The 23,341-nt window shown below is 32.3% G+C and overlaps 1 protein-coding gene across 1 annotated transcript; it reads left to right on the top strand.

The window, feature by feature from the left end:
- The first annotated feature begins 12,463 nt into the window (after positions 1-12,463).
- Positions 12,464-14,152, top strand: LOC132932970 (zinc finger BED domain-containing protein 5-like). Its single transcript, XM_060999309.1, has 2 exons — positions 12,464-13,543; positions 13,715-14,152. The coding sequence occupies exons 1-2, from the start codon at positions 12,464-12,466 to the stop codon at positions 14,150-14,152; spliced, it is 1,518 nt and encodes a 505-aa protein (XP_060855292.1).
- Positions 14,153-23,341: the final 9,189 nt, after the last annotated feature.

Genomic DNA, 23,341 nt, shown 5'->3' with positions numbered 1-23,341 from the left:
CTGATAAAATAAAATATATAATACGGGCAACAGGCTACGGGCGTCGGTCACCGTGTTCACGTGTTGTAAAACTGTACATTGTACAAGTGTACAACAATATAATGGTTCATGAGATACTCAAATGTTAGCAGCTGATAGAGCTGTTGACGAAAATACAAAGTCATGTGGAAAAACCCTGTTATACACTTTTTATAGTTACACTGAATAACAAATAATTTTCAAACTTAATAATTATTTTGTTTAAATATTGAGATTATAGACATAGATGATAAAATTTAATACATTTTATCACAAAAATTACAAAATCCTGAGATTCAAAATTTTTTTTATCAGAGGGGCTATGAAAATATTTAGGGGGGCTTAGCCCCCCCAAGCCCCCACCTAGTTGCGCCTATGATCGGACGGCGTCGTTATTATTAAGTACAGGCATATATATATGCGTCGAAGCGTTCGATTTTATATTTTGTAGACTTTTGCCTACTCGGTCTCGGTGACGCCGTGATATATTTGATACACGATATAGCCACAGAAGGTACTGTAGGTACATGCATACTTAATAAATAAACGCCTAAATGTTAAGAGTTGATACGGTGGTTGTGTTAGTTGAATTATATAATAATATCCTAGCTCGAGTTGACGATGGATGTGACGGAAACGTTCGAATACTTAACGCAGAGTGTATTACAATACATATATTATTATTAATCGATTGGTCGATATGACTATACTACGGGTAGGTATATTTTGTATGGCACACTAAATTTTTGTTTACCAAATTTGACTCACCTAAAAACTGTAATTTATTATTTACCTTTTAATTATCTATTTATTAATTTGATTTTATGCTCATGATTAAATACACAATACCTACCTACATAAGTAATATAAATAGTATAGCCATATCATTATACAATTTAACTTTAAATTAATTATTACCAGTTCTGACTCACCTAAAAACTGCAATATATTCTGTAGGTACCTACTACATAGTAAAGAGCATAAAATCAAATTATTAAACAGTTAATTTAAAGGTAAATAACAAATTGATATACTCAGCTATTGCTTTTATTGTCTACATTTATTGAGCAATATTTATTGGGCTCGATTATGTGGTTAAATATTAAATATGTAAACCTATACTATGCAGTAGGTACTTAATATATTACAGTTTTTAGGTGAGTGAGATTTGGTAATCATAAATTTAGTGTAGCATACAAAACCAATAACCAATACAATAACAAAATATAACTTATGGAATATATGGGACGGTTCTTTTATACTTGAATTAGACAATAGTAATATAATTTACCTACATTGTATACTATGTAGGTAGTACTAAATATATTACAGTTTTTAGGGCAGTTGATTGTTTAAGGTAATATAATTTGCTAATTATAAATTCTATGTAAACTATGTAGTACCCACTTCATTCATTACAGATTTTTGGTGAGTCAAATTTGTTGTAGCATACAAATGATGATACAGATTTTAAATAATACAATATTAATAAAGAAAATAAAAATGTATGTATTTAATTAAAGTCTGGAAATTAAATTGTATGATTATATGACTATATACTATTTGAAACAACTTATATAGGTAGGTTTAATAATGAGTATTATATGAAATCAACTATTTAATACATAATAAATTAATTACTCGAATAGATAATAGTAACATAACTAATGTACATGTATACTATGTTGTGCTAAATATATTACAGTTCAAGTGAGTTAATTGGTTGAGGTAATGTATTATGATATATTGATATGACTATACTATATGGGTAGGTTTTGAGCCCATGTCAAACGATTATGTGGTTAAATATTAAATATATAATAAAATATTTCAGTTTTTAGGTGAGTCAAATTATGTATATTAATAGACAAAATATAACTTATTATGTATTTAATTAAATTCTGGCAGTTAAATTGTATTATGATATCACTATAGTATTAAACTATTTAATAATTAATATTTAATTAATACTATTTTATTATCTACACATTTATTGAGCGACCCGCCTATATTATTTAACAAGGGCTGCATTATATGGTTCTTTACTTGAATAGACAATAGTACAATATAACTATATAGTACCCACTTAATTCATTACAGTTTTTAGGGGACTTGATTGGTTGAGGAAATTAAAAATTATAATGCTGCAGATACCATATAGTACAATATTAATAAACAAATAGATCTTCATAGGTATATTTCAGTAAAATCTGGTAGTTAAATTGTATAATGATATGCCTATACTGTTTGATATTGCTTATGTATAGGTACGTTTAGTAAATAAACAACAATAATTAATTTAGCGGCGTCAAGTCGTTATTACTATATACAGGCTTGAATATATGCGTCGGAGGGTTAGATTCTTTTGAGCATTACGGTTTAAGAGTCATAGATTTGACATCAGTTTTCAACTCGATAGGTAGGTAGGTAGGTTTAGGCGTATGTGCGGATGACTTGCGGGTCGCGGTTTCGATGCCGGCCGCCGGGATTGTCGTTAATTTGCGGCGGCCGTGATAATCCGTATTTTTTTTTCCGTTATTTACTTTTGCTATTACTTCCGCCTATATTATTCGTAATTAACAAAAATTTCAATATTTTTTCAAAATTCGAAATTTACCTCCTTTTCGAACTCCGTACAGTTCCGTTGAAACCTTATTCGCGTTCCCTCCTATAAAAAAAAATATATATAGATGTATAGACTGCTCGCGGCCGCGCTTCGTTCGCGACGAGTCCCGGGGGCCGATTGACATCGCGGAGAGCTCCGCCGTCGTGTCGCTATTACTATCTTATACAGGCTTGAATATATGCGACCAAAATGTTTTGAATTTATTACTTAATTTTGTGTCTTCGGTGACAGTAATGAACGTTGTCCGCGATTCGACGCAGTCGGATTGCATACCTGACGAAGTTACCCAGCCGTCGCACATTGTCCGCTATCCGACGAAGTCGGATTGCCTACCCGGACCACTGAGGTGACTGACCTACTAGACACCCTTAAAAGACGATTGCTATATGATTTGCATAGAAGCCCGAAATGTTTTGAATTTTATTTCACGTAATTAATTTTTCCGTTTTCGGTGACAGTAATGAACGTTGTCCGCGATTCGACGCAGTCGGATTGCATACCTGACGAAGTTCCCCGGCCGTCGCACATTGTCCGCTATCCGACGAAGTCGGATTGCCTACCCTTATTACTACGGCGAACGTCATTCGAGGTGACTGACCTGCTAGACACTCAAAAAAATACGACGGCTATATGACTTGCATGGACGCCCGAAATGTTTTACAATTTTTTCACGTAATTTATTACTTAATTTCGCGTTTTTGGCGACAGTAATGAACGGTGTCCGCGATTCGACGCAGTCGGATTGCATACCTAACGACATGACCCGGCAGTAGGATAAAAAAGAGAGTTCTGGAACCTCAACCTGCTGGCACAACCCTATACCTGATGGCACAACCCGTGAAGCCCGTTGCACAACCCATATACATCTATACACCTCTGCACAACCCATATCACATACGTACAGGAGATTCCCCCCGCTACCCCGCTCTTCGTATAACCCCCCCCTTCAATCACGCATTTGTACGATATTCCCCCCGTCACTCTTCCCTATCAATTAACCGCGGAAAATAATTTAAAAATTTTTTCGCCGAACCGGGATTCGAACTCGAACAAGTCGCTCCCCATACCACAACCACCCCACTGGGCAACTTACTCGCTTAAGATTACAATGTATATTCTATCTCATTTAACTGGTGTTTACGACAATCGTTCACATACGTACGAAAGTATAATTTCCCCCACCACCACCACAACCACTATACCTTACAAAGGGCCGCCGCGAACGCGCGCGAGCCCGCCACCGCGTTATCATACCTATGTTATCAGTTATCACATCTATAAATGCCTACATACGCACTTACGTACAGACACACATACATACATACACACACGTTATACATCTCAAACAAACACACATTCAAATATATTATAATATAATAATATACATAGGTACTTACATATATCTAAACAATTATACACACATCATTATCACAAACCCCTGAACATATTATTATACAATTTATACACATATAAATATGATATAACCATACACATACAAACTATAATATGGTATTACACACTATACAGTACTCATCAGTTTTCATTCTGAACTTATATAATAATATTTACAACACACACAAGCTCAACATATATATTATATACCTTATCATACATAGGTACACGCATGCATGCATAAATACATACATTCATATCACATCACATCACATACACACACACACACACACACGATTCCAGTATTCCATATAGTATGCAAACAAGCCACCCAGTCCTTCGTTATACATGAGAATAAATCTCAAACACACACACACACATAGACATAAACTTGTAAAAATATTTATTTTCAAAATATACACGCCGGAATATAGGTACATTCGCTTGCATTCACACATTCCTCTCCCCGACAACATACGGAAATATTAATTATAATATATATATATATGTATATATGGTCAATCGTTTAATCGTTTACAGATGATGATGAGTTTCATTCACACATTTCTCTAGCACAACACACTTACACTCATATACCCATAGGATAGTTCATACATATTTAGATACTTACATAGTCGCATATTATATACATACATACACACATTCATCAGGTATCACAAACACCCAAACATATTATAATATATATGTATATGCAGTATTCATATATATTTAGTTTATGTACATATATTCACACATACAACATCACAAACACGCACACAACCAAACATATTATATAGCTTAGGTACATATCAATATATTAAGACACAAAAGTCATACTTACAAAAAACATAGTCGCAATTACGTAGATGCATTTAAACATTCCAATCCATCCACCCTAGAAAGTATTTTCACCCCCGCCATCCCTCGTCAATTACGACTACAAAATTGTAATTCCTATTAAAATACATATATCTAACTATTTTATACAGCTCAAAGGATTACTCGACAACATACACAAAATTATATATTTATGACACACAATATTATGAATTTGTGTAACTAGTAGGTATACTGACTAAGGAGAATAGAGGATATCGACTCTGAGGGTCTTGGACGTCGTCTTTGAGTATATAGTTTGGTCACTAAATGGTCACTAAACATAAGGTTATACCACAGCCGTCTCAATCAACATTCGCCAAACACCCCGCACCAGCACATACGCAATGTGAGACGTAGATTATTCTAATATTTATAGGAAATTAAATAATTTATATGAAACAAAAAGACACGATATATAAAAAGTATTTTCAATTATTAAAATAATATTAAGGTTTACAATAAATATTTACAAGGTTCTTACTTATCCATTAAATGGATTATAAAATTGTATCAATATCTGAGTAACAAATATTTCTCGGTATTTCGTCATCTTCTAGGTAATAATATATAAAAACGTATATGATGCCTCATCCATATTATATATCCAACGGTATATTAATTTTCATATCTCCTTTATACTTTCGAACCAACGGATACATTATGTATCGAACAACGTCTTGATCAATTGTTATGTAATACATCTGAGAAAAACAACATTCATCAAGGCTAGTCATGCATCTACATGTTTGTATGCTAATAAAACCTTAACTATTGTTAATCAACAATTGATATATTTTAAGAACGAATGAGAAAAACATACATGTAAAAGCCATATCACTTGTGTAATATTTATTTTTTACATTATGTATCACACCTACCATATTATTATTACACATATACCCCTCTTGATCACTAATCCTTAATCATTACCTATCACTTATTCTTGATCCCTTGATCCTCTGATCTCGTGTTCTATATTTTTCATGCCTGTGCATGAGAAAACACATACACGAACGCGCATACAACAACTTACATATTATCAATAACCTGACCGACATATATATATATTAATTCATGCACGTACACGGGAAAAACACACACACCATTACCAGTCACAGTCACCACCAACGAAACACTCTCGAAAACATATTTTTTCACGCTTACATATGAGAAAACGCATGTGTGCTTGCACATCAACAACTTACATATCACTCAAGTGGCCGATGCGTATATTTTATCAGCACATACGTACAACAGTCATATCACTTGTATAATATTTTTATTTTACCGTGTGCATACACACAGGCATATAACACCACCGCCATATATTATTGTATAAGTTACAATATCGGAAAATTAAGAACTATTAACAATATCTCTCATTTCAGCAGATACTTTATGCGGTTTATTACCTAAATTTAGAAATATACAATAATTAACGTCACATCTGTAGTACCTATCTTACCAACATCTTTATCAATTTAACAATTAAAAATTTTCATATTATTAGTCATTTTCCATACAGGCTCATGCTACAATGTGCATACATGTGGGAACATACATACATTCTTGTTATTGTATGTTTATATACACAATACTATCAGGCTAACCTATCCTGAATAATATTACAGATACTTATATTTTTAATCAATCATACATACATTGAAATATTGTATGAGATTACATTAGACTAAAATCATAGCTTATATATACATACATGGATTATAGGTATATACGAGAAAAAATAAATTTCTTTAACTGTTATTATTGTTATTATTATTCGTCAAATGTAGTGAGAATTATACAATTATACAATAAGTAAAAAAAAAATAATACTAAAAACTATTATCAACCCATCACTTAGTTCTATAGTTACCTACATGAATACGCGATACCTAGTATGATATTATGAAAACCCACATTAAATCATATATACATATTCCATATTACAAACGCCTAAACATATTTTATAGTTAACATAACTATATATACATATAAACATTCATATATATATATAGGTACACATCAATAAGTCATCTACATAATATAGGCATACACATATATTACTTACATAGTAAGCACACACTTGTGTACCTATATCCTTACATATTTGATATTCTTGTATATTTAAACAGTATTCATACATGCATACATACATACATACATACATACATACATACATACATACATACATACATAGACTCGATTATTTCAAATAATAATTCACATAAAATATTTTCGGTATATAATTTATTCAATACCTGGATTCTTTAACATATATTAATTATTATATATTTACATTAGATAGGTACATGAAATATATCACAACGTCGCCATGGATACTGATGTAACGATATCCAATATACAACAATTAAATGCAATATAGTACCTGATCATATATTATAATTTACTCATTTTTTCGTTAAATACGTAGGTAGAATTTATGCAGAAACCTAAAAATATACTCAACAATGTGAATATACATTAAAATGTACTGATTTTGATAAAAAAAAAAAAAAAAACATAGCTGTCTGTGTGTAAATACAGAAATCTTGCTAAAATAAGTAAAAATATCAAAATTGCAATAAAGCATATTATGGAAACATCATAATATTTTAGTAAAAAATGGGCAAAAATATCATAATTTCATTAAATAATATGTAATATTATAAAAAATATCATACCCATGTCTAGTTTATTACCATCAAAGGCATATATACAGTTTAGTTATTAAATGTATCTAAATGCATGACCATCACTATAACGAGTCATTATTACAAGTCTCAACATCCGAAACATATCGTTGCACTATAATATAATAGTTAATACATACATACATACATACACACACATACACACGTACATACATTTGCATACATATTTACTTAAACAGCATTCGTGCATACATATAGACGCGATTGATTATTTCATATAATAATTTATATAAAATACTTTCGATATATACCTATTTTATTTAATACCTGAATTCTTAAACATATATTAATTATTATATATTTACAGTAGATACATGAAATATATCACAACGTCGCTGTGCATACTAATACTACAATTAAATGCAATATAATACCTACAAAATCATATTTAAATTCCATGGTATTCGATAATAAGAAAGATAATATTATATAGTTATTTTCATCACATATTAGCAAAAACAAAATAAAATGTACCTACGTCAAGCTGTGATAATCTTTCACTTATGATATCATATAGTAAACCATATATATTTCAATTATTTTTAACGCATATCTTACACAGATGGCCCAGCATTTATTTTATACAAAATAATAGGAGTTTATTATTACTTATACAGTTATATCTATACTACATGGATGCTTATCACTGATACTTTTCATGTATTAGGTATTCTATATGCTTACTTTGTAAAATAATCATGAAATCGCTTGTGTATTACCTTCACAAGCTTGGAAATATATATATATATTTTTTTTTCTAGTGAAAATTGATAAAAATATCTTAATTTCTCCCAAATTATTATATTATGTATATTAATGTCGATAAAATCTTATACAAATATAATTTCTATGTCAAGGACATGTCTAAAATATCGAAAATCTTAATAATTACATATAACTATATGTAATTGTAGGTTAGACTAAAAAAAAAAATACAAAAATTAAATTAAAGGTCATGATCCATTATGACTCTTTACTTCATTCTTCACAGAGTGTAGATGAAGTAATCTTTAATCGTATTAAAGGTCATGATCCACTATGACTCATTACTTCATCGTTCACAGAGTGTAGATGAAGTAATCTTTAATTTAATTTTTGTATTTTTTTTTTTTTTTTTTTTTTTTCGTTTTTTTTTTCGTCTAACCTACAGGAAACTAACCTAACCTAGTGGAGGGGTGGAGGGGGAAATATAGTCGTGCACGTATGCGAGTGATTGTGATTTCTGAATTCGAACCGTACGGATGTTAATTATGAATTGGATGATCTTTAATGTATCTTGAGTTAAACAGTTAACGTATGAAATCATAATATTATGTATAACGGTTTATGATGATAATGATAATAACTATATGTGTTTTTAATAAAATTACGATATTTGTATATGGATTTAGTATGAAAATAGTTTATATTTGAGGTATAAATATGCTGATGTTTATGAGAACTACAGAAATATAATATTTCTCACGTGGATGCATCTAATATGATTTTTTAATACGAATATGAAGTTTGTATATATTTTCATTGAAAATATGATATTATTATACAAATATGTGTACCTATCAATTATTTAGAGTAAAGTCGAATACAATAAAAGCTATATTTATATCAGCATTGTAGACAGTTGAAATTATACATTTTTGCGAGATTTTTAATATATACGTATCGTCAGGGGCGTGCTCAGGTTTTTCTAATGGGGGGGGGGGGGGATAAACTGTATCTTGTTTTGTTTATTGTCATATACACAAAATGTTCTTATATATTGATATTTTAGAAGTAGGTTGATATATATTATATTATGATATAATACTAGATATAGAGCTAAACATACTCAAAATTAACATTTTATAAAATATTTTATTTTATATAATCGGACATAAAAAAGTATAGATCTAAAGACCTAAAGTATAAGTTCAAGTTTTCTTGGCTTCATAGACATTTCATCCAAGACTTCATCTGGAGTAATGCTAATATCTTTATGTACTGCCAACAACGTTAATCCATTCAAACGGTCCTAAAATAAAATGCAAGTAAATATTGAATGTCGGTTAAAGTAATAAGTTAAAGAGTATTGTACTTCAAGCATTGAGTTTCTAGTGTATGTCTTCACCCTCTTTAATGTTGAAAACGTTCTTTCTGGGGTGGATGTTGAAACGGGTAGGACACATAAAATTTTTAGTAACTTATTCAAATTTGTATAAATAGAGGAACTGCAGAGTTGAAGAGCATCTAGGCCAGTTTTAATGACTTCAGAATTGTCCAATATCTTTGTTCGCCATATTTTCAGTTCAGCCAAACTGTTGTCTTTATTTACATGCGGTGAATAAAACTCTGCCAGATTTTTAAAGGATTCAATTTCACTTGCATTTAAGAACTGATTTTTTGAAAAAATAGTCTCAAATCCTATTTAAATTTATAAATTAGTAAAAATTATAATTAGTACTAAATATTAGTTAAAAAGAAAAACCTTTAAAAATTGTTTTGTGTGCAGTAAATCTTTCTTCTAATTGTACAATAAAGAAATCCAAATATGGAATAAATATTGTAGTTCGATAATAATGTTCAACATTTATGTCTGATATTTTATTATTATCAGAATCTGTAAAAGGATTTGCACGATTGGTTTGTCTTTTTGTAATTCTTTTCACCGATAGATTTAAGCTGATAACTTTAGCCATTTCCTAAATTACATTATATTGTGTTTAGAAATTGTTTGATAAAAATTAAATATAAAATTTATTAATTGACTTTGATTACCTCTGCCATTAAGAATATATTATTAAATTCTTGTTCAATATTAATCCTAATATTCTTAAGTTCTGAAATTATATCCTCGGCAAGGCAAACTGCTTCTACTAAGTCAATTTTTTTGGATTGTAATTGCTTACATAGTTTGTAATTGCTTTCAAACTGAAGAGTACTGTATAATGTTTAATAGTATATTATAGTTTGTATGTGTATGGTTATATCATATTTATATGTGTATAAATTGTATAATAATATGTTCAGGGGTTTGTGATAATGATGTGTGTATAATTGTTTAGATATATGTAAGTACCTATGTATATTATTATATTATAATATATTTGAATGTGTGTTTGTTTGAGATGTATAACGTGTGTGTATGTATGTATGTGTGTCTGTACGTAAGTGCGTATGTAGGCATTTATAGATTTGATAACTGATAACATAGGTATGATAACGCGGTGGCGGGCTCGCGCGCGTTCGCGGAGGCCCTTTGTAAGGTATAGTGGTTGTGGTGGTGGTGGGGGGAAATTATACATCTCGTACGTATGTGAACGATTGTCGTAAACACCAGTTAAATGAGATAGAATATACCTCGTAATCATAAGCGAGTAAGTTGCGCAGCGGCGTGATTGTCGTATGGGAAGCGAACGCTTCGAGTTCGAATCCCGGTTCGGCGAAAAAATTTTTAAATTATTTTCCGCGGTTAATTGATAGGGAAGAGTGGCGGGGGGAATATCGTACAAGTGCGTGATTGATGGTGGGGGGGGGGGTATACGAAGAGCGGGGTAGCGGGGGGAATGTCATGTACGTATGTGATAAATCTGCTCAACCCATGGGTCGTGCAGAGGTGTATAGTAGATGTATGCGGGTTGTGCAACGGGCTTCACGGGTTGTGCCATCAGGTATAGGGTTGTGCCAGCAGGTTGTGGTTCCAGAAATCTCTTTTTTATCCTACTGATGTCTGTTATGAAGTCCAAACAAATCATGAAATTAAGCACCGAATTAATGTGACTATATTATGTTTGATTATTGATAAATTATATAGTACACTACATACAAATCATAACACGACTTATTGTCATACTATCACTACTATAATGAATATGGTTGTAAGGAATTTAATATTGTTAATTTAACTTTATCTAATATTTTATGTATACATAGGTCCCCTAGCTCGAATAGCAATACCTGATCTATTATGATTAAATTATGTCCTGAATAGAATTCCTGGCCTGTCTATCTAACATTCTAATCACTGATAAATCTTTGAACGACACTTATTATCGGAGATGCGAACAATAATATAATAATCCTAAAAAATAGGAGACCGCTGCAGGATTTGTCAAAATATCAGTAAAGCTTATTAAAATAATTTTACCTCAGATTGTAAAAGTAATAGAATTTAATAGATTCATTCAGAACCTTAATTTAAAAAAGTAAAAACTAAGTAAAATGTACTATTAATTCTGAAAAAACTGTTTTTGTTGCGTTTTCTATTTATAATTGTACTCAGTTTTCTAAGCAGAAACTAATAATATAAAATGATAGTCATAAAACTGACAGTGCATATTATTTTAAAGTTAAGAGATAAAAGTCAGATAATTAGGTTTAATATTAAGACTGCAATTTGAGATGGAACATATTAATATGCGCTTACAAACTATTATTACTTGACACTATATCAATCTATTTTACAATATGGCAGGGGTTTTCAACCTGTGCGTCGCGGCTCCCAGGGGCGTCGCCGGTTATTATCAAGGGAGCCGCGTTCGCAATAGAAACTAAAAATAAAATTTCGGCGCACCAATACATATTACATGTTGCATGTGTGAGATAACCGTCGATAACCGTGTTTGCGATATCGAGTAATAGCATATTTCGATTACTATTTACAATTAGGTAGGTACTTAATGATTTGCCTCTAATATAATCTATCAGTTGTAAAACGCACACCGCTGTCGCCTGTCTGTTTTGTATTCAGTGTGTTATATGCGCTACGGCTACGTATATCGACCGATATTTATTACGATCTTTTTTTGTTCTGTGTTATTTGTTGTGTATTTTTTCTGTAATAATAGTAGTTATAACTATGGATAAGTTTTTGAATTCTAGTAGAAAACGTGATAATCCAGAAGTAATTTCAAATATTGAAAAGAAACAAAAAATCAGAAAATATGATGATAGTTATTTGAATTTCGGATTTACTAGCACTGTTGTTGCAAACGTAGAACATCCCCAGTGTGTTGTTTGTTTGAAAGTAATGGCTGTAGAAAGTATGCTTCCAAATAAAATGAAACGCCATTTGGAGACAGTTCATGGAAATTTGGTGAACAAACCACGTGATTATTTCGTATCAAAATTAAAAGCTATGGCTCAACAAAAACATAGTTTTACAAAACAAGCTACAATTCCTTCTAAAGCACTACTTTCTTCCTATAAAGTAGCTTGGCGAATAGCAAAGAGTAAAAAACCTCATACTATCGCAGAAAATCTAATTTTACCAGCCGCTATGGATATGGTGTCTATTATGATTGGGGATGCTGCTGCTAAACAACTTCAAAATGTGCCATTATCAGATAATACTATTAGTCGTAGAATACAAGATATGGCTGAAGACATCAATGATCAATTAATTGAAAAACTAATAGGAAATGACTTCGCCATTCAACTGGATGAAGCAACTGACAGCCATAATGATGCCCATCTTATTTGTTATGTAAGGTTCGTAGTAAATGACGTGTTTCATGAAGATTTACTTTTTTGTAAAACTATTGTTGGTGAAACAAAAGCAGCAGATTTATTTAATATATTAGATTCTTTCATAATTGAAAACAACATTGTTTGGGACAGATGTTTTGGTGTTTGCACCGATGGAGCTCGCTCTATGGCAGGTTGTTATAATGGTTTACAAGCACTCGTTAAAAAAAAAGCCCCTAACGCTGTATGGACGCACTGTATTATTCACAGAGAAGCTCTCGCTTCAAAAATTATTAGTCCAAGTCTTAATGAAGTCTTGCTGTCTGTTATTGAAATAGTTAATTTCATCAAAACTCGACCTATAAAGTCCCGGTGTTTTAAAAAAATGTGTGAAGACATGGGAGCTGAGCATACCTCACTTTTGTATTATTGCAACTCCCGTTGGCTTTCACGAGGAAACGTGTTGAAAAGAGTATTTGAACTTCGAAAAGAACTACATTGTTTTCTTCTTGAACAAAAAAAATATTTTGAAAAATTTGAAAATGAAGTCTTTTTAATAAAATTATCATACTTATGTGATATTTTTGAAAAACTCAATGTATTAAATGTATCTTTACAAGGTAATGAGACCCACATTTTGCAGTTAACTGAAAAAATTACTTCTTTTAAAAGAAAATTAGTCTTGTGGAAGAATAAAATCGAGGACGATCAACAACGAAATTGGATTAAAGATCCTTTTACTACTGATCTACCGTCAGAATTAACAATTACTGAACAAGAACAACTGATAGACTTGTACTCAGATTCAGTATCAAAATCCAAATTTGTATCATTATCTTTACCAGAATTTTGGATAGCTATGAAGAAGCAATATCCGATCGTAGCCAATAAGGCTATCAGGACTTTAATTCCATTTGCTTCTTCATACTTATGTGAAACGGGTTTTTCGGCCTTAGCAGTTATCAAAAGTAAATACAGAGGAAAACTAAATACCGAAAAGGAAATGAGAATCGCACTATCAAAATTTACCCCACGATTTGATGATTTAATGCAACAAAAACAAGCACAGCCGTCCCATTAAAAATTAAAATTATTATTAATGTATTAATTTTTTAATTGTATGTAAAAAATAAATCTCAAAACCTTGGTACCTCTGAAAACACACTAAAACCACCAATATAATTTGATATACATAATTAAACGTGAATCTATAAGATGCAACCTAAATATCAATTATTCAAAAAACAGTATTGGTCAGATATTTCTAGACTATTTAGGACCAACTTATTTCAATAATCTAGAAATTAATTTTAAGAGGTATCTAATGTTTTTATAACTAATTTGTTATCTCAATTACATAAGTTTCTCATTTTTGTTATAATTGTATCGAGTCTTTTTATAATTATATTAATAATTATCACATGCAAATTATTTATCAATATCAAAAACCTTATTTATGTTAATTACTGTTATTATTAATCTTAATTAATTATTCGCTATTTTTATATATTTAATATAATCTGTGCACTTTTCTGTCCATTTGTTAAAAATTGTTATAATGTTTGATTTAAAACTGTAAATTGTATATGCTGTGTAATCTCTCTAAGGAAATAACTCGATACCTTCAACTTAAAGATGGTAGCTAAATAGCTTGTTCAGTATCCTGTACTTGCATTTATATTATTTTATTTAATAAATTGTTTATATATATTAAAAAAACAAAACAAATTTAGGATATAATTGATGATACACGTGATAAGTACTATATGTTGATCCCCGCTGTATTTAATGTATAATGATGTAATTTAGTAAAGTATTACTGCACAAGTGAACGGGTTAAGGTCGGTTTTGACCTAACGAATTAGTTATTAAGTAATTATATTTCAAAATAATGTCCAAAATGTAGTGTATACTTAATGTAAATTTAAAATCGTAGTGTCAGCTTTACTGTACAACAAAAACTATGATTCTATTTGATGGTGTTGATATTAATGTGCAATAAATATAGTGAATATAAGTGAACAATTTGAGACAGCTGTGTAAAAAATTGTGTTTATAGTAAATAATTATTAACTAACCCGCTGGTATGGTTTGCATCCTGTGTTGCGGGTTGATTGGATTCGTATCGTAGATGACCAGATTAATGTCTCTTGGCGGACGACCCCCTTCACCTACGAACACGGCCGCAACTTCGTTTGCGGTAGGCAGGTTGTTTCGCCCGTCGTCCCGGGCCGCATCTCGGACAAAATGCATCGTCACTGGCCTAGGTCGCACACCTGCGGGAGCGGCGTCGGCTAGGTCTCCTTCTGCCAGCCACACCTCACGCGTGTTCCTGGAACAAATATAGACATGTATATTTTTATACTTAGACAGACTCCATTTAACTGCATTTAACTCTATAATTGTATAATTAACATAATACATAATAATAAATATATATATTATAAATGTGTGTAAAGTGTAGTAAGCTTAGGAGACCACATAGGTTAGGTAATAACAATAAAACCTATACTTCATATAAATCCAAGCATTAAATTAGTAATATATTTTGGTATAATTATGATATAATAATAATAATTTTAATAATAAGATAAAATATAAAAACGTCCCAGCCCTAAGTTATATTTAATGTTACCTATACCATTCATAAGTACATATAACTCTGTTGGTAGCAGAGTAAAATTATAATAAACACATAAAATACATATAATATTTAATATAATTTAAGTAATAAAGGTAAGAAAATTTTTTGCTTTGTATACTATTTTGAATCAACATTAAGTAATAACTGCAGTATGTATATTGGTAGCTGTGAGTGTCTAATATCAACGTAATATCTAGTTTGACAGTTAACATAGTTAGTTTATTGGTTACAGTGTGTAATTTTTTTTGTTTTTTCTGTCTACTTTGAGAAAGGTATCTGTAAAAGAAATTTACTCTAAGGGGCAATTCATATTCCTAATGTTAATAAATACAATAAATGTATATCTTACTTAAAAGCCATTGCGTACGGATTTACGTCCCGCAGAAAACCGTCCAATAGTCCCATCACAACTACGGACAGTTCACGATGATTTCTCTGCAGAACCATCCCAACGCGGCGGGCGTTGGCCTCTGCGGACTCGAGGAAATACAACTGACAGTAGTTGGCATCTACTCGGTCAACGGCCACGTCATTATTTATCCTCTGATAAGTTTGGCCTTGGATACACATCGTTCGCGGTCCACGCCCTCGCAAACGCCTGTCGTCTGTGCCACAGCTAAACGCAGCGAATGCCAGGGCGTTGTTGTACCGGCGAATGTCGTCTCGGAATCTACGACCATCCTGTGAATCTCCAATCAACAAACTCATTAGTAAAAAAGGGGCGGGCAACAACGCGTGTTGTCCTGCAGCGGTCATTTGACCGTTGTTACAGCAAGTGGAGAAGTGCATATTGGCACCCCGGCCCACAACCTCGCCTTCGAAGTGGCCGGCGTTACACTGTGTGCAGATTCTGTTTAACGCACCCGCGTTGTGCTGCTCTGGAAGCGGGTGTGTCACGCCTGCCGGCCTGTCAATTATTGGCGCACGCCCTCGGGGTTGTTCACCCACGGCAAGTGGTCGGAACTGCAATTTAAATGATAAGTTTTATTTATGGTTTTTTTATAAGTAAGACATATTTACTGACCTCTTCGTCGACGTCTGGCTGCAACTCGTCGAGCATGTCCACAAACTCCAGTTCCGCTTGCACTTCGTCCATCTGCACCTCTACTCCTTCCACATCATCCCCTACATCCACTGGGACGCAAAAGACTTCCACGTACTCCACACCCTCCACTGGGACGCCGACGACCTCCACGTCCTCTCTTTCTTCCATCTCGACGTCCCCAAGCACCTAAAAGTTAGGTTGAGTTTAGAGTAGGTACAATTGTATTAATAATTCTATATAATTATAATAATAACAACAATAATTATTGCTATCTATGACAGTAAGTGTAGGTACCTATAATATGCAATAAGTGAATTTATATGAAATAAGGTTTATGTCACACAAATAAAAGCATACATGTTGTGGTTCAAATTTTTATTTAAATAGTTATAAAATAATGTTTAGCTGAATGTGTGTTCAATGTGATCAAGTCACACCTATATACAAGCCCTGCCTAACCTTAATACAATCTTTTATGATAACATTGCAGTAGGTATATTGAGATAATAAAAGATGCACTGAATTTTGTTACAGTGAAATAAATAAACTTTGATGTAGTAGGTAACATTTAAAATAAAGTGAGATAATTGTAACTCAAACTACAGGAGATTAAACCTAGGTCAGTAGTAAGTAGTGAGTAGTAGTAGTAGTAATATTAAGAACAGTGTGAGGAAACGTTTAAGTATTTTGTTTATTGGTTGTAAACACCCATAATAAAAGTGAAAATACAGTGAGTTAACTGGAAATTACACTACCCATTACGTATGAGTAGATAATATACAGTTTAACATGACATTTTGAAGTGAAAAAAGTCCAACTGAACAACATTAACAAAATATTTATTTGTTTTAGTTAATGAATCACAATAAGCTTGACCCAGTGTTTAATATGCAATGAAACAGCAATGTTGTTTAAAGAATAAAAGCAATAACAAAATAAGAGTATAATTTAACACAGAATGTTAACCAACAACAATAACTTAATGCAAGTACCTATTGTAAATGGTTTGCAGTCTGGTAAAGCATCAAAAAGTACCTAGCCGCTATAAAATACCTGGCACATGGGTTTATTGAAATAATAAACACATGTGATATTTTAATGCACACCGTAGTAAAAGTTGATGAACTAAATAACGTTTGAAACAAAGTGAGATAATTGTAACTCACACTACCTACAATCGTGTATGAGTGGACAGATGGCAGTTTTACATGACCTTTTACCACACATTAGTAGTAATATTACACTGTAGTGTATAGGGTAAACAGTGTACATATTTTATTTTAATCAAAGTTATTAGTTGTATAAATAAAGTGAAGAAAGTATTGAAATAATCTTAACATTGCTAACATATGTGACAAATGTTGTTAAATGATAAAATACTTATCCAGTAAAGAGTCTATTAATACTTTGTGTAGTAGTAATATTAAGAAAATGTAAATTCATGTAAGAAAACGTCAAATGTTTTGTATGTGTTATGGTGAAATTACATGATAATTTAAGGTTTATAAAAGTATACATGTTGTAGTTAGAGTAAGTCTAAGTCTAAGAGTATCACATGTGAAATGATAAAATACCTATCTAGTACCCAACTTACAAATGAGGGTAAACCTAGGTCAGTAGTAAATAGTGAATAGTAGTAGTAGTAGTGGTGGGGGTAATATTAAGAAGTGTGTGAGAAAAGTATTTTGTTTATTGGTAGTAGAATGTATATTATTACTTTCACTCAACTGTATAAACACAATATTAAGTATACAATATCAGATATGTAAACATATTGCATGGTTACTGTAATCATTGTTATGAATGTATACAATACAATATATAGTTTGTGGATAATGTAGCAAAGTAAATAAGCACACATGTATGTTAATATAAATGTTTTTTTTTTAACTGTGTAAGAAAACATTCCAAATGCCTATAATAATATAATAACTAACTGTAACCGTAGAACATGTATAATACTACTAAATGCCATTGAAGGTGTGTGAGGACTGAAAAAAGTCTACCTAAATAACATCAGTACAATGCTATTGGTTAAGATAAATGTTGTATTAAAAATTAACAAGTACCAATCATAGAACAAAGAAATCCACAGAAGAATGTTTAAGTGGTTTCATACATATTAATAACTTTGAAGCATTGTAAAAGTGTATTGCACTGTATAACAGTAAGTGTTATAGTGAAATCATATGATAATAATTTAAGATTTATGATATACCAATAAAAGTATACATGTTATAGTTAATTTTTCAGAGCTGTACAAAATAAGTAAGTAAGTAAGTAAGCTCTATATAACAATCTATTGTTTGTATTAAGTATTGAAATAGTATAAACATTTCTAAGAGTACCACATGTGAAATGATAAAATACTTATCTAGTACACAACTTACAAATAAAAAAGAGTAGACCTAGGTCTGTAGTAAGTAGTAGTTGTAGTAGTAGTAATATTAAGAACTGTAAGAAAACGTTTGAGTATTTTGTTTATTGGTTGTAAATACCAATAATAAATGTCACAATAAGCTATGCCCAGTGTTTAATAAGACAGCAATGTTGTTTGTAATTTTTTAAAGAATAAAAGCAATAAAAAAGAGTATAATTTAATACAGAATGTTAACTAACAACAATAACTTAATGCAAGTACCTATAGAATAGTATCAAAATGGGTATATTGAAATAATAAACCCATATGTGATATTTTAATGCACACTGTATTAGTGAGTATAGTAATGTAATGATCAAGCAAGTGAATCTTATACGGTAGGTGCAGCCCGACACTATTTGTTTAATACAGTGATCAAAGGTTGTATGTTGGTTGTCACTCACTACTGACGGCACTGCTCCAACAGTTAGTCGACGGCGATGTACGGCTCCTCCGTAGTAATCACGACCGGCAACAAAATGCCTTGAACAGAGATTGGAGTGAGCCAATATCTGTCGAGCATTGACACCATTGTCCTCGGCGAACATCACCCATTGACGCTTCCGATCGACATTTGCTGGAAAACTAATACAATCATCGTATCATGAATAGTTGTGTTATAATATGTCAAAAGTAATCGTAATAAGTACGTATACATTATATAAATACCCATGCACTGAAACGCCATCCACGCCTTCGACGTTGCCACAAATCATACAATGTTTGACCATTGTTATATTTGCCTGAAAAGATATAATATAATAACATTTTGAAAAGGTAATGGCCAAACATTTAGTATATTTATTATTATTATTATTATTATATTATATATTATATTTTAATAATAATGTAATATAAGCAAAACTACGTGTTCGTATAATGGAATTATCTTATCAGTACCTATGTTATCAGTTAATAATCCGGTGTTGTGTGTTTATTTTTAGAAATGCAGTAAATATTATTTGTTCACGGTAGGTATAAAATATTATTACGTGTACATAGAGTATTGATTATGAACTAAACAAAAGTGACATACTATTGTAGGGTGACGTCCGCACACACAATATGGTCTTGGAAATCGTAACTGCAAAAAGCGTCGTTTAAAGATTTTTGTGCACGTAGGCGTTTAAGTCTATGTCCGGATATGAACACGGAAGTACAAATGTCGTATTAACATTGAATACGAAACGCGAAAAGGTGGAAATAGCGTGTATATAGTAATACCTACACAATATCGTGAATACGGAAACGCATCGTACACGAATGAAAGAAGATGAATCCACCTCGCGTACGTACAATGTCATGAATAAACCAGTAGGTACGCGGGCTATACAAACGTTCTACTATTAATTATTATTATTATTATGTATTTCAAAATTGTACTCACCGGTTTTGAAAAGCGCCCAACGCAGAACACAATACGCTAATGAAAGCTAAGAAAGCTAAAAGTCTAATAATATTAAATTATAAAAAAAAAATATGTTTTTCTGTGCGATTGGGTTGTGTGTTGCATGGGCGTTCGTCACAAGATGACGTTAGATAACACGGGCACGTTGCGCGTCGCTAAAGTTGTTCCCCGCACGCCACCACTCCACCGACAAACCCGTATCAATTAATAATGGCCATACTGTAGCATTGCGTGTAACGTTTATTATACTTTATTTATTATTATTATTAACCGTCCGACACGCATTCGATACGTCGTCCCTAGTGTTATTTGTCCAAAGCCCTAACCTACCTACCTACGAATTGAATTGTAAATGTTGTTCAAATCTATAACACTTAAACTTTATCTACACTGTGACAAAATATCGTTTAATTGGTAAATCGTACGAATCGTGTGTAATAAAAACTCAAATCGCATATTCTCACGTATCCGGTGTGTAGGTATATACCGTGTCTCCCGTCAATAATTATATATATATATATATATATGAATACTACTGTGGTGATCTGAGCATTAATATTGAATATTATAATTAATATAAAGTGTATCACAGACATGCCAATATCATACTAAATAACAACACATTGGAATTTGTATATAGGTATATGTTAATATGTATAATAGCTTCTTAATAAATATTGGATAATAAAATCCAGTATTAAACATTATGCGTTTAGTATCATCGCAACAACAAAATTAGTTGTGTACATATATTATCAATTAATCTTTGTTATTTTCATTTATCTATTAATGTTATTGAATAAATAATTAAATTATACAAAAAATGTATCTATATTTTGAGTAATATCAAATTATGTCATATCATTATACAACTTAACTGCCAGAATTTAAATACATAAAGTTATATTTTGTTTATTAATATTGTATTATTATTTATAATCTGTAGCAGTGTTTTAAACTGTAATATATCAAGTACCTACTACATAGTATATTAGATATTTAACCACATAATCGAGCCCATGTCACACGATTTAGGTGTGTTGCTTAATAAATGTAGATAAAAGCAATAGCATCGAAGTAGTATGTCCAATCGATCAATATACACTCTTCGTTGGTTTCAACAAGGCCGAACGGAGTACGTTAGGGCGGTAAAACTCGAATTTTGAGAAAATCATAACATTGTCCTTAAATATGATAAAGCGGAAGTAATAGCGAAAGGTAAATAACGAATAAAAATTTCAGAAATTACACGGCCGCCGCAAATGAACTTCAATCCCGGCTACCGGCATCGAAACCACTACCCCGGGTCTTAAGGACTCGTCCCGGAGGAAGTACGGCCACAGGCGGCTTAGAAATTTAACAAGGAACGCGAATAAGTCTTCGACGGTTAGGGCAGACGTGTCGAAAAGGTATAAATTTCGAATTTTTGAAAAAAACGGCAAATAACGCGCGCGACGGCGGCGGACGTAAAGCACGTCGTCTCGGCCACGGAGGGCCCGCCGAGAAAAAAGTACGGCCACGCGCGGCCTCAAAATCTGACGGGGAACGCGAATAAGTCATCAACGGGGAGGTCCGACGTCTCCAATAGGAGTAAAACTCGAATTTTGAAAAAAAAACGTCAAGTGTTCGTTAAATACGAATATATTTTGATAAGGCGGAAGTGATAGCAAACGGTAAATAAAAGGAAAAAAAAAAGCGAAAAAAAATTGTACGATATCGCGAAAAGTTATAAGAAGGAGTGATAACGCGGCGACGGCTCCGCCGCCGCCGGGAGACCGCCCGTTCAATTTTTTCATTGATTGTCTCTTACGCTAGTACGAAAAATCGACACAGGCGGCGCCCTCGGGTTTCTGTTTTATACTATAAGACTAGCTCTCCGAGCGTCGCTGGGGGAGACCCCCAGACCCCCCGGTGTTGGTTATGAGTGTTTTCGATGTCGGAAACCGCAGTGGTCTTGTAGTCTGGTCGTCAACCGAAGCCGACGCGGTGTATGGGTGATACAGAGGTCTAAATTAAGTGATAAGGATTTTAGATTTTGATAAGAAAAGTGGATTTGTGATAAGGATGATGGATTTTTTATGAAAATTAGTGATAAGGATGGTGGATTAGTGATAAGGATTTTGGATTACTGATAAGGATTCTGGATTCTGGATTAATTAAAGAATAGTGGATTGTGAATGGTGGACAATGTGAGACGGCTGGGTAACTTCGTCAGGTATGCAATCCGACTGCGTCGAATCGCGGACAGCGTTCATTAATGTCACCGAAAATGCAAAATTAAATAATAAATTACATGAAAAAAAATTCAAAACATTTCGGGCTTCTATGCAAGTCATTAGCCTCCGACTTTTTAGGGTGTCTAGTGACCTGCTGAGTCAACTCAGTGGTCCGAGTAGGCAATCCGACTTCGTCGGATAGCAGACAATATGCGACGGCCGGGTCACGTCGTCAGGTATGCAATCCGACTGCGTCGGATAGCGGACAGCGTTCTTTACTGTGAAAAAAATTTTAAAACATTTCGGGGGTCCATGAAAATCATATAGCTTACGTTTTTTTTATGGGTGTCTAGCAGGACAGTCAACTCGAATGACGTTCGCTGTAGTAAAAAGGGTAGGCTATCCGACAATGTGCGACGACTGGGTTACGTCGTCAGGTATGCAATTCGACTGCGTCGAATCGTGGACAGCGTTCATTACTGTCTCCGAAAACGGAAAATTAAGTAATAATGTACGTGAAAAAAAATTCAAAACATTT

The sequence above is a fragment of the Metopolophium dirhodum genome, chromosome 1 (genome assembly GCF_019925205.1).
Source record: "Metopolophium dirhodum isolate CAU chromosome 1, ASM1992520v1, whole genome shotgun sequence".
In the NCBI taxonomy this organism is placed as follows: Eukaryota; Metazoa; Arthropoda; class Insecta; order Hemiptera; family Aphididae; genus Metopolophium; species Metopolophium dirhodum.
Note: the sequence above shows the minus strand (reverse complement) of the source record. Positions and strands in the feature narration are given on the sequence as shown.